The sequence below is a fragment of the Brachypodium distachyon genome, chromosome 3 (assembly GCF_000005505.3).
Source record: "Brachypodium distachyon strain Bd21 chromosome 3, Brachypodium_distachyon_v3.0, whole genome shotgun sequence".
Lineage (NCBI taxonomy): Eukaryota > Viridiplantae > Streptophyta > Magnoliopsida > Poales > Poaceae > Brachypodium > Brachypodium distachyon.
Window position 1 is genome coordinate 19,792,205 of NC_016133.3, and position 16,427 is coordinate 19,808,631.

The following is a 16,427-nucleotide window of genomic DNA, read 5'->3' on the forward strand; positions in this document are numbered from 1 at the left end:
TAAATATAGAGCAGAAGCAAATCCAAGTCACATTGTTCATCAGAGTTCAACCACGGTAATATGATGTATCTCCAATAATTCCATACAGTCGGCAATGACAAGAATATTGAATCCATAATCCAGGCAAATGGGTGATCGCACCCTACGTCCTGATAACATCACATCAGTGACATAATAAGAGTCTGCAAGTAAAGGAAATAGGTACTAGGTGCTCACACCTCATTTGCATTGCAAACAACGGTTTCTCACATCACATCTGAGCTGCCTCTCTGCCGCTTATTTGAACTTTCGGAAGGAGGAATTGGTGCATGTCCAATGCCGGTACCAGCTCTGCCGCTTGTTTGAACCTGCCCGGCAGGAAATCCAGCATTACCTTCCATGTTGGTAGCATCAGTTGTAGGTGTACCGTTCACTGTCATTGGATATGGATGCCGAGGTGCAACATAAGAAGGATAGTGCAGGGCATTTTGATCATATCCTGCAAGGTAACCAGGATAGTAGGGGGTGGCATTCTGAACAGGACCAGAACCTGGGTAAGCATATCCACTAGCCTGCACAGCCTGATGGGACGCCATGGGATTGGCGTATGCATAAGGCACAGGATAAGCGTAAGACCAACCTTGAGTTGCTTGCTGATATGCGGCTGGAGGGAAATAACCATATGGGTATGCATAAGGGCAAACTACAGCAGATACAGCCGGATTTTGTGCCACCCCAGATTGACTTGCTTGAGTTTGCTGATATGAAGCGGGGAGATTATTGTATGTCCTTCCGTAAGGGTCCATGCCTGGTTGTGCCACTTGAGCTTGTGCCATCCCAGGCACCATTGTTGCCAATCCTGCAGCGGTTTGTTTAAAGAATCAAGCACCAAACCGTTATAAGAATCATGCTGCCAAAATAACAGGAACTTCTCACCATTGCTCAATAAAATCGCATCCCTGCCGTTTTGTTTATTACTAAAAACTAATAATCACATATTTGGTCACAACTTCAGAAGGAATTGCAGATCTTGCTCAAAGTTACAAAAAATTGCATCAGCATTATTCTACAGAATTTTAACTAAAAACACATGATATTATAACAGCCGTGCAACACTTCATGTGTGATATTATCTCTCACAAAAGATAAAATGTGATTGTCATAGTGCATCCAATGGGACCTATTTCCAGAATGTCCGCGGCAGTGCTAAAAATAAAGGCATGTTGGACCATGTACCAAGAAGAGAAGGGAATATGCACTGGGACTTCAAATTTATTTATGTGAAATTTATAAATCTGCCATTGGTTCCAATGTTAATCATAGATTCAATATACATGTTACATTTGCCAGTGAGGTGTACTAAATTTAGCACTACGCACCTTACCAGTCCCTAGCCATACTTCATCACAACACATGTACAAACCTTAAAACGGGCCAAGGGGGAAAAAATACCGTGCGCTCTCATTTCAGCTTTTTGTGCCTCCTCATGTAACTTGTCAACCTGTTTCATCATGGCTACAAGGCTCATTTTCATTGTTTTCATCTGCTCAACTATCTTGGTGAATTTGTCTCGACTGTTCTCAAAGACACGTCTTTTGCAAAAATAAAAGCAGGCGACAGATTAGAAACAATCTCATATGCTACCAAAAATGAAGTTGACATGGAAAATCACAAAGTGAGTGCAAGATCACAAACCGTATGACATCAGATTGTCCCTGCAACTTATTTAGCTCATCATCTAATTCATTGCCTTCAAACCTTTTGGCTGCGTCCACTATTAGTTCACTCAGCTCTTGCAATGCAGCACTTAATTGAGCGTGGAGTTTATCTTCCTTGAGAATACTTTGCAGCCGTTCCTCCATTTCAGCCTCTATTTTTTGGATCCTCCCCATCAGCTCCCTCATTTGCATACCAGATACAGCTTCAACATTACGTCGCACGGCTAGAGAAATTTGTATCACTTGCTCAGTATTACCATGATTCTGCCTCAATGTCTGATGGCCTGTAACGTCCTGCAGTGCATCCCTGGATTGCATCATCTCAAGTACAGATCGAGGCTCCAACAAATATTGGAGACAAATATTGGATCGACTTGCCACCAGCTGGCAACAAAGGAGCTCGAATTGGATGCGAATGATCTGAAACCAAACAAGCGCTTACGGTGAGGAATTGAATATGAGGGGTCTGTCACCAGACAACACTGGGGAGGGAAGATTGGATCTACGAGATCTGTTACCGGACAACCCCTAAGGAGGCAAGATCGGCGAGAACCCGGTTCGTTCGGGTCGAGGAACGGGATCGTGGGACGCGGGTCGGCACCTTTGGGGATAATTGAGGATCTACCTTGGGGACGCGGGTCCGGGGACACGGCGGCAACCTGCGATCCCAGCTTCTATGGATCAGATCTGATGAATCTTTCACGACTCACAAGGTGTAGTGGCCGCAGGGAGCGGTGCAAACGCCAGGGTGTCAAGCTTTGCCAGACTTGGATATGAAGTCGGATTTATAGTTCTTTTTGGGATATTTCCTGGTTTCCTCGATTGAATTTGAATTGGGTATAAGGGATCTAATACGACGTGTGCGGATAGGAGGAGGCGTGGGGGACTGGAGGAGGGGAGAGCGGAGATTAAGGGGCAAGGTTTCAAGCTTTGGCCAAATTGCTCCGTTTGGCTTTACTATTTATATCAAAATTTCCACAGTTTATTTTCATGACTTTGGATTGGATCCAGGGGCGGAGGCAGAAAAAAAACATAGGGAGGGCCATAATAGAAAAGATGATTTATTGGGGGGGCGAAGCCTAAAAACTGAAACTTATAAGATAAAATTACAAAGGTTATGAAGGGGCTCAACTAAAAATTTCAAATCTTACGGGGGGGGGGGGGGGGGGGGGCAAGGCCCATGCTGGCCTGGGTGCTGCCTCCGTCCCTGATTGGATCCATGATAGGACAAGGTACCAGGGAAGGGATGTTAGGTAGAGGTGTTAGACACTAGAAATTCTATAATGGGGGTACAATCCTAGTGATATGTAAAACCTGGCAACAGCTGGCAATAGTTTTGAGCAAAACTCCACACTGAGGTTATGTCAGCCATGCCCAACAATTCTGGCCTCTCTGATTCAAAGGAATTTCAAGGAAATTTGGAGGTTCTCATTCTAGGGATTTTTTTACTATACAACTCGTTTGATATGCAGGATGTGAAACCATAAGAAGTTTTCCTATGGACCACTTTGCATGCGATTCTAAAGGAAAATTCCCATGAGGTCCAACATCATGGAATTTTTTCTGCATTTCCATGACTAGCACCTGATCCTTCAAGTCCCTGTATTGTGTTCATTTCTCTTGTTCCTATGTTTTTGAAATCCTGGGAACCAAAGAGGCCCATCTATGGGAGCACCACTTAAAATAGGAAAAAGAGAAGTTAATAATATGCTAGCATAAGGGACCCTTGTCATGTAATTTTGGCAAAAATGAATGTTGTTGCAAGAGATTTGAATACTGTCATAGGGTGGTCAAATGCAAATACTAGAAAGTGACATTAAAATCCCAGTCCACAGTAACATTATACACTAACTATGATTGTCTGACACAATTGTAGGTAATCACGTTCATTTGTAGCTAATCCTATTTTAATGTCTAGTAAAATTTCTCGGTCACTTAATCCAGGCAGACTGAGAGTATAGTATGAAACCTCCTTTGATGCCTACACATTTCTGAAAGCATGCTGCACATGCATTTTAAGCAATGGTTGACATCTATGCATATTTCTGAGTATGTGTATGTTTTACAGGCCTTTCTGTGTGCACTGTACATAACATCATTCAGTAGTTAATCTCAAATTTCATCAAATTAAATTAGCAATAGTAGGAAACTGAATTACATACTATTCTCGCAAATTATAACAGGGACAGCACAAAATGTAAACATTGAATTCAGATATAAGAACAATTTTACATTTCTTATTGTTATAGCATGTTTTTTTTTCTTTTACGAGGAATAGCAAGCGTTCTGCTTTTGCATTAAGAAGAGGGTAAACAATTTTAAATCAGTTGAGTAGCAAAATAGCCACAAAACTCAGCCAAGAAAAGGAGAAACAAAGGAATTCCGAATCTGCAAAAGCAGTTCGGCTAATTCAAACTTGTCAAGAGGGATATACACAAAGGTGATCTTGAGTTTGATTTTCTTTGAATCAATGTGGTTTAAGAAATTTCATAGGAATAAGGGGTACCTTTTAGACTCCAAAGATCTAAACCCACTCCATCCCATACAGGCTCCACTCCAAACCGACAGACACCGGCTCACTCCCTTGTCCTTTTGAACTTGCAAACAATGGGAGCATAGGCGCATGTGCTACTACAGATTCACTCTTATAACTTAGTATTAAACATCATATTATTACTTTAACAGAAAAATTGAATTCAAATATCTAGTACATGCTATATCCATTCATAGAAGAGGCTCCGCAAGAGAAGGGTTCGTTCAGCTCCTCTACAACAACGCAGGCATATGAACAAAGATCGTAAGTGAATATGCAATCAGAACTCACTTTAGTTGATCATAGATAAAGGCTACACAGTTAAGCTTGGCAGAAACCAAGTGCATGTACCACAAATACAATTCCGTGTCATAATACAGGATTCAGGTATGCCATCTCTTCTACCAAATTCCATTGCTTACCTGAACCCGTACCCTATAAATTGGTCGGCAGGTTGCCTGCCGCTGCCTGCTTTCTGCCCCCGCCCTCAGTGGCAAGACAGGTTGGGCTATATGTGTTGCCATTGTCAGGCCGATAGGTGTGATCTGAATCCCTTCCTGGTGCTCGCATTCAGAATTCATCTAACAAATGTAAGCCGGGTGCTCAAATATCTCAATCCATGCATACTTCCTTTGCAATGGCCTTATGCACCCCACCTGTCTGAAGAAAAGGACAAAGGTTTATATTGTTGCTATAAGATGCATCTCAAAGGAAATTAACGGATCCAACATAAACGCCATGCTTCCTATTTTGATGTACTTTTGTTTAAAAAAAGGAGTGGCTTGGCATTTATTTTGTTACAACTACTAGAGGTAGAGGACTAACTAACCTGATCTGCGCTTGCTGTGTTTGTTCGTGGCAGGTAATTCTAATATAAGCATTGCTATGTGACGGAAGAATTAGTAGCCTTGGGCAGAAACATGATCGATTATATATTGAGTAAATTTCACAAAACCACACATTTTATAGCTAGGGTTTCAACAAACAGCTTCTGGACACATTTTATATGTTGAGAGACCCATGCTAATCTTAGAGAGTTACAGATGCAAGACCTTCTGGACTTCTCCAGCTTATTCCCCTTGAACCTAGCGGAATCCACAGTTCTGAACGAGAATCCCTGGAAGATCCCAACAAACAGCATCCTATCACCAATGCTCCTCATCTGAACCCACCACCACAGCGCCTCATTGTTCTCCCCCGCAATCTCCAGCCAGTGGAACCTCAAATCTCAATCCCGCCGCGATAATCCTCCTGTAACTGCCCACACTCATCTCCCCCGATGTACCGGACCATGTCAGGGACTCATGTTACGCACAACAGTTCGTTCACCGGAAGGGACAAAGGCGGAGTATCTGAAGGCACCCCCGCTCAGATTCACAGCCGGCAGCGGCGGTGGCACCGCCCCGACCACGGCCAGCGCATGGCGGAGGGGTGGGGACAGAGCGGACGGCGCCGGAGGAGGTGGTCGGGATGTCGAGAAGCGAGAGAGGAATTGGGGAGGCCGCGGCGGAGCACCGGCAGCGGAACTGCGGAAGTGGAGAAAGTCGAGCGGGTCGTGGAGGCCGCGGGAGACAAGGGGGAGAGGATGTGCCTCGCCGGGGGAAGGCCAAACCGCAACCGGAAGGTGGTAGGCCGGGAATTTCCAGCATGTTTGGCCCTATAGGTGCAAACGGGGAGAGAGCCAGAGGAGCAAGTCGCCGGCACGGCCCAGGCCCACATATAAACGGCCCGTTCCGGCGAAACCCGGACCAGGCACGGCACACGAGCCCGGTCGTTCGGGCCGGCTCAGGCCCGGTCAGCACGATGGGCCGGAAAGAAGCCCGCACAGAGGGAGAGAGCCAGAGGAGCAGGTCGCCGGCGAGGGGACGGGCGGGCGGGCGGAGCAGCAGCCGGCGGCGAGGTGCCGAGGTTGACGGGCGAAGGAGCGCACGAGGCTGCAGCGGCGAGCGGCAGGGGGTGGGAAAGGCCGGGCTGCAAGCCGCGGCAGCGGCGGCGAGGCCGGCCTCGTGCTCGTGCTGCAGACCTCGATCGGGATCGAGACAGGAGAATGGGATAAGAGAGGGCAGCCTGCTGGGCCAGAAAGATGGCCGTCATGACTTATAAGATGGGCTGGGAGGATAGGATACGAGGGAAGTGGGCAAGTGGCAGAGTGAGCTGAATGAGATGGGTTGCTCGTGTAAAATATTAAAAAATATTAGACGGGCCGGGCCGGCACACGGGCTCGAGGCCGAGGCCCAGGCAGCCCAAGACGGCTCGTGGGCCGGCATGGCCCGTTTAGATCGTGACGGGCCAAGCACAGCGGGCTCACGGGTTTTTTTGGCCCGGTCTGTTGGCCACCTATATTTGGCCCTAGTTAATTTTAATGTGTAGTATTAGATTTCGATAAAAACACTAAATATTTTCTGAACATAAGATTTATATGACATTGCACTTGCATTATTCAACATACGATTTTTTTCGAGGAGAATATGATTTTATTTATATCATATGAATCACGTATCAATAGATATTCTTAATCGCAAACTTGTCCTAAAAATGCAACACATCTTACACAAGAAACTACAGCCGCCGGATCAAAAGAAACTGCTGCTTTGGTTAAATTTTCAAACAAGGATTATTTCGGCTGAACTTCCTACAAAAAGACAAGTTTGTCATTTTACCGAAATAAGATGTGTGCGCTCGCTTTGAAAAAAAAAGTGTCTATGTTAATGTAGGGTTTGTTCCCAAACGTGCATCTTCCTCTAGGTTTTTTTTTTTCACGTATCCAAGTTGCACTTCATTGTTTTGTGAAACTAGACCGGTTAGAATATGTAATTGACTATTTTTATTATTTTAAATGATTTCTACTCCGATCCATAATAAGTGCTTCAAATACGGCGACTGGGTACTTGACGCTTTTCTTTGCTCTTATTATTTATTTTTCCTCGATTGCACTTTACGAATTACGATACATGAAAGTTGCACGCCATAGTTTTGTGTAAAACTAGCTTTATCTACGACGCCATAGAACATCACAGTTATTTTTTCTTCAGAATGGTTTTTTTTTAGCAAAAGATAATAGTTTAGAATTAGGAATCTAGAAGAGAGCGGGGGGAGACTAAGGCCAAGCCCAGACCGTGGGCAATGCACGTAGGGGTGGTGGTGGGGGACAGAATTTTCTCAGCCGACTGATGATGATCAAGCATGCTTTTGGCATGGTGACGGGAGGAAGCTGCAGCTGCATCTTCCACGGGTACACAGATTTTCACAACGGTACGATAGAGAGCACTGATTCCATGCCCCCACCAAACACCCCGGCCGCTCCGATCCAAATTCCTCCAGCTCACTGCCCACACACACACTGTCACTCACTCCCTGCCAGTGCCTCGGGCCTGCAAGCTAGCTGATCTCGCCTCGCATTGTCTTCTTCCTCCTCCTCCTCTGTCCCAAGCAGCAAGGCAGCAGCAGACATTGCCGTTCACACTTCACAATGCCGCTCCTCTTCTTCTTCCTGCTCCTGCTCCTTCTCCCCGCGGCGCCCGAGGCGACATCGTCGGCGCTGCTGGGCATCAACTACGGCCGTGTGGGCAACAACCTGCCCCCAACCTCCGCCGCCCTGCAGCTCCTGACAACCCTCGGCGTGGGCCGCGTCCGGCTCTACGACGCGGACCCGGCCACCCTCCGCGCCTTCGCCAACACGGGCATCGAGCTCATCGTGGGCGTGCCCGACGAGTGCCTCGCCGCAGTCTCCACGCCCTCCGGCGCGTCCTCCTGGGTCCGCTCCCACATCCAGCCGGCCTTGCCCGCCACAAAGATCTCCCTCCTCACCGTCGGCAACGAGATCCTCACGGGCGCCAACAGCTCCTCCCTCTCCCGCTACCTCCTCCCCGCCATGGGCTGCGTCCACGACGCGCTGGCCGGGCTGGGCCTCGACAAGCAGATCGCCGTCACCACGGCCCACAACCTCGGCGTCCTCGCCGTCTCCTACCCGCCCTCCGCCGCCGTCTTCCGCAAGGAACTCCTGCCAGTCCTCTGCCCGATCCTCGACTTCCACGCCCGCACGGGCTCCCCGTTCCTCGTCAACGCGTACCCGTACTTCGCCTACGCCGGGGACCCCAAGGGGGTAGAGCTCGAGTACGCGCTGCTTGAGCCCGGCCATGGCGGGGTGCCGGACCCGACCTCCGGGCTGCACTACCCCAACATGCTCGTGGCCCAGGTGGATGCCGCGTACCACGCCGTGGCGTCCGCCAACGGCGCCGCGGCACGGGCAGGGGTGGAGGTGCGCGTGTCGGAGACCGGGTGGCCGTCCGCCGGCGACGGCAACGAGACCGGCGCCACGCCGCAGAACGCCGCAAGGTACAATGGCAATGTCATGCGGCTGGTCTCTGAAGGGAAGGGGACGCCGCTCAGGCCGTCCGGGCCGCTCAGGGTTTACATGTTTGCGCTCTTCAATGAGAACATGAAGCCCGGGCCTTCGTCTGAGCGGAACTATGGGCTATTCAAGCCTGATGGCACGCCGGCGTACGAGCTCTCCTACCGCCTGCCCAAGGATAACTCCACCACCTCTGGTGGTACCGGTGGCGGCATTAGCGGCGGCGGCGGGTACAATGGCCACGGCGACGGGTCGAGTGACAGCGGCTACTACAGCATCTCGGCGTCGGGGAAGGCCCCCGTGGTGAGCTGTGCTTTCATTATCTCTTGTCAAATCAATTATTTACTAAATTATTACTAGTGATGGTTTATGCTTTGCTTTGATTCCTTTTCTGAAAAGTTTCATTTTGGAGTAGTTTGCAAATTTCTTGGATTAATTAGGATGCCATATTATTTACTTTAGTGTAATATTGCCATGGAAAAAGTTTAGGCAACTTCAAAAGCGCCTTTGCATCATCCAGCTTCAGTTATCCTCCTTTCCGGACTGCAGTTATCATCACGAAATGTCATGTAATAAAGGAAGATGCCTTTGTCTGGTCCACGAACGTGATGCTACAATTGAGAAATTTCCTACTCTATGTACCAAAAGCAAAAGTAGCGCAGTTATAATTGTTTGTGCACCAACGCGCACACACACCCAAGCCAAGTAACTTCTCTCCAATGACCATTTTGACCTCGATTTGACATTATAGACCGCTATCACCAATGATCAATTCTCTCTGTTCGGACTATAGGCACATAGGAGTAGCACAAAGCCATGCTTGTGCTATAGAGAGACTGCGTTACATTAGCCGACAGGTGGGACCATGGACAAGCGTAGTCAAGAGCACACAACTTGCTAGCTAGCTCTACTGATCTGAAATCATAGAGGAGAACGATTTCAAGCGACATACTGTCACATGAGTTGCAATCATGGAGGAGAAGAAGTTCTCCAAGGACCTGTGTACCTGTTGTTCTTCTCATTGGAGTTTTGCCCCCCTTTTGCTGATCACCTGCTGATATGTTCCCTTCTGTTTGTGTTTGCTAGGGTTGGTGGGGATGGACACCGCAAGCAGCTGTGGCTGCATGTGTGGCTGTCCTCGTGATGGCATTGTGATTGGGAGCAGATTCAACTTTCAAGTGAGGCTTGGATGGAAGGGCGTGTGGACTGAAGGAAGCCTCTGGTTTCTAATGGAGTCAGAGGTGCGTGCACAGGGTGAATTCCATTTTGCTGCTGATGTCCTGGAGAAAAGCATTGATGATGGTGTCCTAAGTGTCATTCCATGTTGTTTTAATTGGTGTGGTAATTAAGCTAATGGGGTAGTCACTAGTCAGTGTCACTAAACCGGATGCTGTTTTCCGTTTTGGTTTTATCTCTTGAACTTTGATATTAAATATATTTTTGAAGAATAATAGTAGCACGTAGTTATATACCTATATCCAGTGGCAATAGTTGGGACATCAACAGAGCAATACAGTTATTCCTGGGGTCTATTATATGAACTACTGTATATAAGATATTCTCTCCGATCCTAAAAACAACAAGAATTTAGAATCGGAGAAAGTACGACCCATGGAGACGGCTTGTCTAACTGACATGACAAGCGTGGCCAGAACTAGTAAGAGAAAATGCACCGAAATTTCTAGCTTTGGCTATCAATATGGTTTTTCAAAATATTTACTTGACAATGAAACTTTTTTCATCTATATGTGTGCAAAATCTACTAAATATTGTGATATAGAGAGAGAACATTTCTAATGACAATAGTTCTAATACGCGCAAAAGCATGTGTATCTTTTGATCGAACACACGCTTTAAAGCTTAGAGATGGACTTCACTGAACTGGAGGTATAGATGCGGTTTACTTGTCAATGGAACTTTTCTCCTGCCATCCAAAGACGAGTTTGTTAGAGATATAATACGGTTGGGATTAGAGATAAGATAGAATTAGTTTAAACGAGATTACTTGTCTTGTACTTCAAGTCTATCTCCCCCTTTACCTCTATATATACCCCATGCGAGGGTCAGATCACAACGAATATCGTGAAATACAATTTAGGGTTCCAGTCCTAAATTCCAATCTACTAGATTGATTTCGTTTAGCCACCAATTTCCAATAACAGTCCGGTGAGAATCCGTAGCAAAACTCGGTGTATCCAGGCGAGGCGGAGAAGATGACGACCTCGACGCTGATCGGGCGCGCAGGAGGACACCGTCACCTGCACGGAAGAGACGCGGCCATCCATCGGCCCGCGCTGCTACGGCATCGAGTCTTCATCGCGCGCACGATCAAGCTCCGCCACGAGATCCTGCTCCATCCACCAACCAAGGTCCAGGGACATGCATGCACGTGTGCGTAGGACTCCATCCAGCCGGATCAAGCAGAGCAGCCCCACCAATATGCTGCTGTTCGGTTATGATGCGTCCGTGCCCACATCGCCGATCACCGATCGATTCGATCGTTACCTGGCGTCGTTTCTTCCTGACGCGCGGCATCCCGCCTCAGCGCCTCTCCTCCTGCATGCAGCATCCACGTCACCGGATCTTGGACACATCAGTACTGCACCGAGCGCACGCTGATCTACACCGACTTCTGAACCCTCTACATCGAGCCTTCTACAACGCCGAGCTGTATGACTACATCAGGCCTAGCCACGAGAGCTGCTCTACGTCGGGCACATACACGAGAAGCGACATCAACATCCATCCGCACGCCAGGCCGGTGTGGAACGAGATGCAATCTCGATCGACTTCTCAGGCACGGCACGCCGCACGGCAACGTCGTCAAAAGGGACGTCTTCAAGCGACAGATCATCGTCTGACATGCCCGCTGATACGCAAACGCACACACTTCATCGCCAAAGGTCTTCGTCAACGTGGTCTCCATCAACAATCTTCATCAACTAGCCGCCGCAACTTCATCCACACAAATGGACATATCTCGCATCCTCTGACAGTTCAACTGCAAGACGCATCAGCAACGACGGCATACCCGCATTAGTTTCATCGACGACGGCATCCCCGCGTCAGCGACACCGACGCTGGCTTGACCGCGTCCGACGTAGAGCAACTGCATCGACACCGGCATCACTATATTGTGATAGCCCCTACACGGTGCACACGGTTCTAGCAAAACCGTTGTGTGCGGTGGGCTACCTCCAATCTTGGCAAAATTGGTGATCTCACCTCCGACCGCGTCCTCTGACATCCGCAAGACGCCCCCGACGGTACCTCTCAAGGTGCAAAACGTCGGGCCCGATGGTACCATGTGACTTCCACAAGGTGCAAAACGTCCCTGATTGCAGCTCCGCCATACACATCGTGTCTTTTTTTTTTGCGCCTTCGGCTATTTGCGGTACCATCCACTACGACGACTACTACTTCAACCACTACTACCTCGACCACGGCTACATCATGATCGGCTACCTCGACATCGACATCAAGGGCTACGACGTCTACAGCGACTCATCGACAACAACTCCAGTCAAAGCGTCCGCGTCGTCACTAGCGTCCATGGCACTCCCGTTATGACTGCGGGAGGGAATAGAGGAGAGATAGGGGACGGCACCAGAAGGAGACAACAGGCACGGCCCTAGGTGACGGACCAGTCCATCAGAGACACAGTTGATGGTGGCGAAACGGAGAAGACGACGGAAGCACAAGACTTCAAATCCAGTCGCAATCGTCCGCTTCGCTCCCGCTACGACTGAGGAGGAATGTTAGAAATATAATACGGTTGGGATTAGAGATAAGATAGAATTAGTTTAAACGAGATTACTTGTCTTGTACTCTAAATCTATCTCCCCCCTTTTACCTCTATATATACCCCATATGAGGATCAGATCAAAACAACAACGAATATCGTGGAATACAATTTAGGTTCCAATCCCATATTTCTGCAGCCTATTTTTGCTTCTCTCACACACAAAAGGCTTGCGAGTTGTGACTGTGAACGGTGAGCGTGCTTTTAAGCTGCACTGGACGGTGATTTCTTAGGTTCGGGTGCCCGTGTTAACGCTAGTTGTTGGTCCAGACAACGGTCGTCTACTGCAGGAATAATTTAGCCGGCCGGGTGTAAATTACTGACAAAGGGGACTAGTATTTTCTTTTGTAAAGGCGACTGGATGAATCCTTGGGACGAGATGTCTGTTCACGTGCGATGTGTCTGTCTCCCTGCGTGCGCGTGCCCTGTCGGTGTTTCTTTAGTCCCCTATCAACTGTGGGCTGTGCGCCTTGCGGTAAACGTAGAGATCGCTGCTGCGTGCTTCCTGGAGCTGTCAGCTGCAGCACTGTTGCGGCTGCACGAGCGGTATATTGTAATTCCACTCGCCTTCTAGGCAGTATTTGGTTGTTGGAAGATGACGAAATATAATGAAACGTTCAGATTTGGCCATGATTTCTATGTTTAGTTGTTAGAATATATTAAACTGAAATGAAACTTCGGAGGGGAATACAATGAAACCATCTCATCCTTTCAAATACTCCATCCGACCAATATTACTTGTCTCAAAATTGCGCAAATATGGATGTATCTATGTTTAAAAAGCGTTTAGATACATGTAATATTTCGACAAGTAATTTCGGCCGGAGGAAATAATAGATATCGACAGGACATGCCATCAAGTTTGATTGCTAGCTGAAGAACTTTACATAGGTTTGGCATTATTTCTCCGTACATATATCTGAGCGTACAAGAATGTGGGCTACTGTCAATTCTGGAAAAGAAGTTGATTGCCTGTGGCTTCTAGTGATTTGAGTGATCATTGCACAAGCAACATACAGCTATATAACTAACTGGACCATGTAGTTGGTGCTTGTGTAGTGTTTGTGCTGTTATATTAAGAACTACGAACTCAAAAATCTTGGAGCAAATCAACTGGCACAAGGAGGGGTCTGACCACTATTTGTTTTGTTTTATTTTTGCAATTTGCATGTCATAATATTTTTTTATTCATGCATTTCCAGTGGTTTTTTATCCTGCCCCTTCTCCAAAAAACACACATATAAGCATGAGCTTTCTCAAACACTGAAGGTACAACTGACCAAACACTGAAGGTGCAACTGAGAACTGACCAATTCCTTGTTTTACGTTTAATAGCCTGTCTTGCTGACAAAACACTGATGTGGTACCAAAAGGATTGACCTCATAGTTTATACAACAAAAACAACTGCACAATTGTTGAGCTATTGGATTCACCAAGCGATCTATAGCAATCTGTCTGCTCAGAGTCGGATGCTTATTTGTAATTATACATTGCAGATACAAAACCAGTTCAGAAAAGAATAAGCGCGTAGAGTCTTGGCATATATGCAAGCAAACTACAAGAACGCTTCATCCATCTCTTCAGTTTTGCCAGAAAAGGATCGCCACACAGAAAACACTATGGAAATGTTATTTTTGCAAGATGATCCGCCCTTATGGAGCCTTCCTTGAAGCTAACCAATGCAGATGAGTTAATCCCTTTGGTTATCCTCTCATTGACCAAGCGCTGGTTCCTCTGGGTGAAAGGGAAGCAGAGCTTATCGCGAGGGATCGGCAGGCACTCCCCGCACGACATCTTAGCATACAGGAACACGTCACTTAGATTCACCGCTGCTTCCATGACACGTCTCACATACCCCACCATGTAGTCTTTAGACTGAAATCCGAAGATGACGAGTGTGGTCAGATTGCGGTGCTGGAAACTAGATGAAGGTGATTTCCACTCTACACCTTTCTTCTCACTGTAAGAATGTGACTTCCTATCCTCCTCATCCGTTACCATTTTACACAGATGGTCCCATACCTGCATTGCAAAAAGAGATAAATATGAACAGATTATTAGGTTTCCAACCATTTGTATTTTGTGCTATAATTTCATAAATTCAATATCAAGTGTAGTGGTGTAAAGAACATACCGTCAGGTATAGATCCTTAAGATTCGATGCAACTTCGAGAATGAACAATGTCCATGTGAGATCATACCCTTCAGGAATATCATCTAGATACACAAACCTTAGTCGGTGGAAACAGATGCCAACCTTGTCGTCAGACATTCTGGTTGAACCCAGATCTGCAGCAGATAAAACACATGATGAGGTGAGCAGAAGATCAAAAGCCACACCAAGCAAAAATATTTGTCTTGAACCTTTTCACATTCAAATCCCAACTTCAGGTTTCGTAGAGAAGTATCAACAAGAAATTTACTTAACTTGACCATCTTGTGCCAGCTGAGGCAAACATTAGTGAGGCATAATGCCTCTAGCAATGGGACATAACCAAGAGATAGTGGATCTTGGAAAGTGATCCAACCTTGAAAGGTCATCCGTATGAGCCTCGGGAGCGAGTTGAGCTCAACTCTTTCAAAAGAACAATCAACGATAGAGAGCTCACTAAGTTGCGAGTGTTCAAGTTGCAGCACTTTCAAGCTCCCAGAGTCACAATTGAACAAGCGTAGATACTGTAATCTTTTGCAAGTGATGAGAACATTAGATATGCCCAATTCACCTAATCTTAAATTCTCTAGGCGGAGGTGTGTAAGACCACCAAATGCAACTGGGCATGCATCAAAGAACAACATGAACTGTCGCCCATAGCCAATCAAATGATCGTCATTGCAACTGATGTCATCCCTATCTGTCAGAACTGTGAAGTCGGCTATCTCAACCTCCTGAGTCGCCATGGACTGACCAACAGCATGTCCAATAGAAATCATGTCATCATCTTGTAAAAAGAAATCTATGGTCAAGGAACGGATTGTGTATTGGCTCGAACCCCTGCGTGTGAGGATGCTCTTGTTGCTTCAACCACAGCTGCATTGATCTGAGGAATTTCTCCAAGGGAGCATGTGGATTTATTCTCAGGTAGGAAGTCCAAAACATCTATCTTAAGATGGGAGAGCATGGAGGGGAGATGGCGCCACCGTCGCGAGAGGACACTTGTTCGTGCCGCATTGCGGACATTGAGTCGGTCAAGGATGTTAAGCAAAATGTCGTCAGTCAAGCTGCTGAGCCTGTCATCTCCAATGATATTCTGCATTTGGCATGACAACAACTAAGAATTGATTTCATATTATCAAAGATGCTACATTAGGTTCAAAGAAGCGTTTGTTATAGTTTGCGATTTTTGCAATCTCTAGTATAGCATTTCGGTAAAAGAAGATGCAATTCTGATAGATTATGACGAGAAAAGATGAAATGTGCAAGATACAGAACACACACACGCAGAGAAGCATTTCCCGACAGAAAAGGATGTGAATTTTACAACTCAGTGACTCACCATCATGGCGTAAATCAGCCAAGCTGCCGGGGCCCCAGAGGACGAACGAAGGAGTCGGTCCCTGCAGAAGGGAGGTAGCCGTCGCAGTAGAGTTTTTCTGATGGCCGGCGAGCGTCTGTTCTCCTCTTCCTATAATACTCCAGCTTGGTTTCCGGTTCCGACTGCAGATCAGAGATTGAAAAGGACACGGATTCATTGAGGGGGGAAGTCGACTTCCTAGTGAAATCGATTCGAAAAAAGTCTGATTTCCGAGTTCGGTCTGTCTCTTCCTATAACGAGCTGGCAAGGATGGCTGTTAAAAGACGAGCCGGCAAGTGTGAATTATCCTGGCGGGCATTCCATAAGCAGCATCTATGTGGCGCGGCGTCGTGGCTAGCGAGGATATGACGGCGTCGGTGCGGCGGGGAAGCTCGGCTGCATCGGCACTACGCCGGGGGCGTGGCGGGGAACCCATCTCTCTAGCCTTCGATTAATCTGTCTACATAGTTGGATTGGCAGGAATAGATATAAGTGGCCTAGATATATATTTTTCTTTTCTTTTATTTTCAT

General features: G+C 47.1%; 2 protein-coding genes and 1 pseudogene across 8 annotated transcripts; 1 reads left to right on the forward strand and 2 right to left on the reverse strand.

Annotated features, from left to right (window-relative positions):
- Positions 1–6,267, reverse strand: LOC100831442. Of its 7 annotated transcripts, none has more exons than XM_024461709.1 (6): positions 5,283–6,267; positions 4,653–4,886; positions 2,216–2,356; positions 1,675–2,117; positions 1,432–1,571; positions 1–838 (listed from the first exon to the last, which is right to left on the reverse strand). In XM_024461709.1, exons 2-6 carry the CDS (start codon positions 4,809–4,811, stop codon positions 246–248), a joined length of 1,476 nt encoding a protein of 491 aa, XP_024317477.1. In that variant the 5' UTR covers positions 4,812–4,886; positions 5,283–6,267; the 3' UTR covers positions 1–245. The 7 variants fall into 7 exon arrangements, with proteins under 7 accessions (XP_024317477.1, XP_024317474.1, XP_024317476.1 ...); XM_024461706.1 differs by having other exon boundaries at positions 4,653–4,890; XM_024461708.1 differs by having other exon boundaries at positions 5,060–6,267.
- Positions 6,268–7,531: 1,264 nt separating this feature from the next.
- On the forward strand, positions 7,532–10,110 carry LOC100832048 (glucan endo-1,3-beta-glucosidase 11). Its single transcript, XM_003571598.4, has 2 exons — positions 7,532–8,884; positions 9,668–10,110. The coding sequence occupies exons 1-2, from the start codon at positions 7,700–7,702 to the stop codon at positions 9,734–9,736; spliced, it is 1,254 nt and encodes a 417-aa protein (XP_003571646.1). The 5' UTR covers positions 7,532–7,699; the 3' UTR covers positions 9,737–10,110.
- Positions 10,111–13,771: 3,661 nt separating this feature from the next.
- LOC100832342 lies at positions 13,772–15,884 on the reverse strand (annotated as a pseudogene).
- Positions 15,885–16,427: the final 543 nt, after the last annotated feature.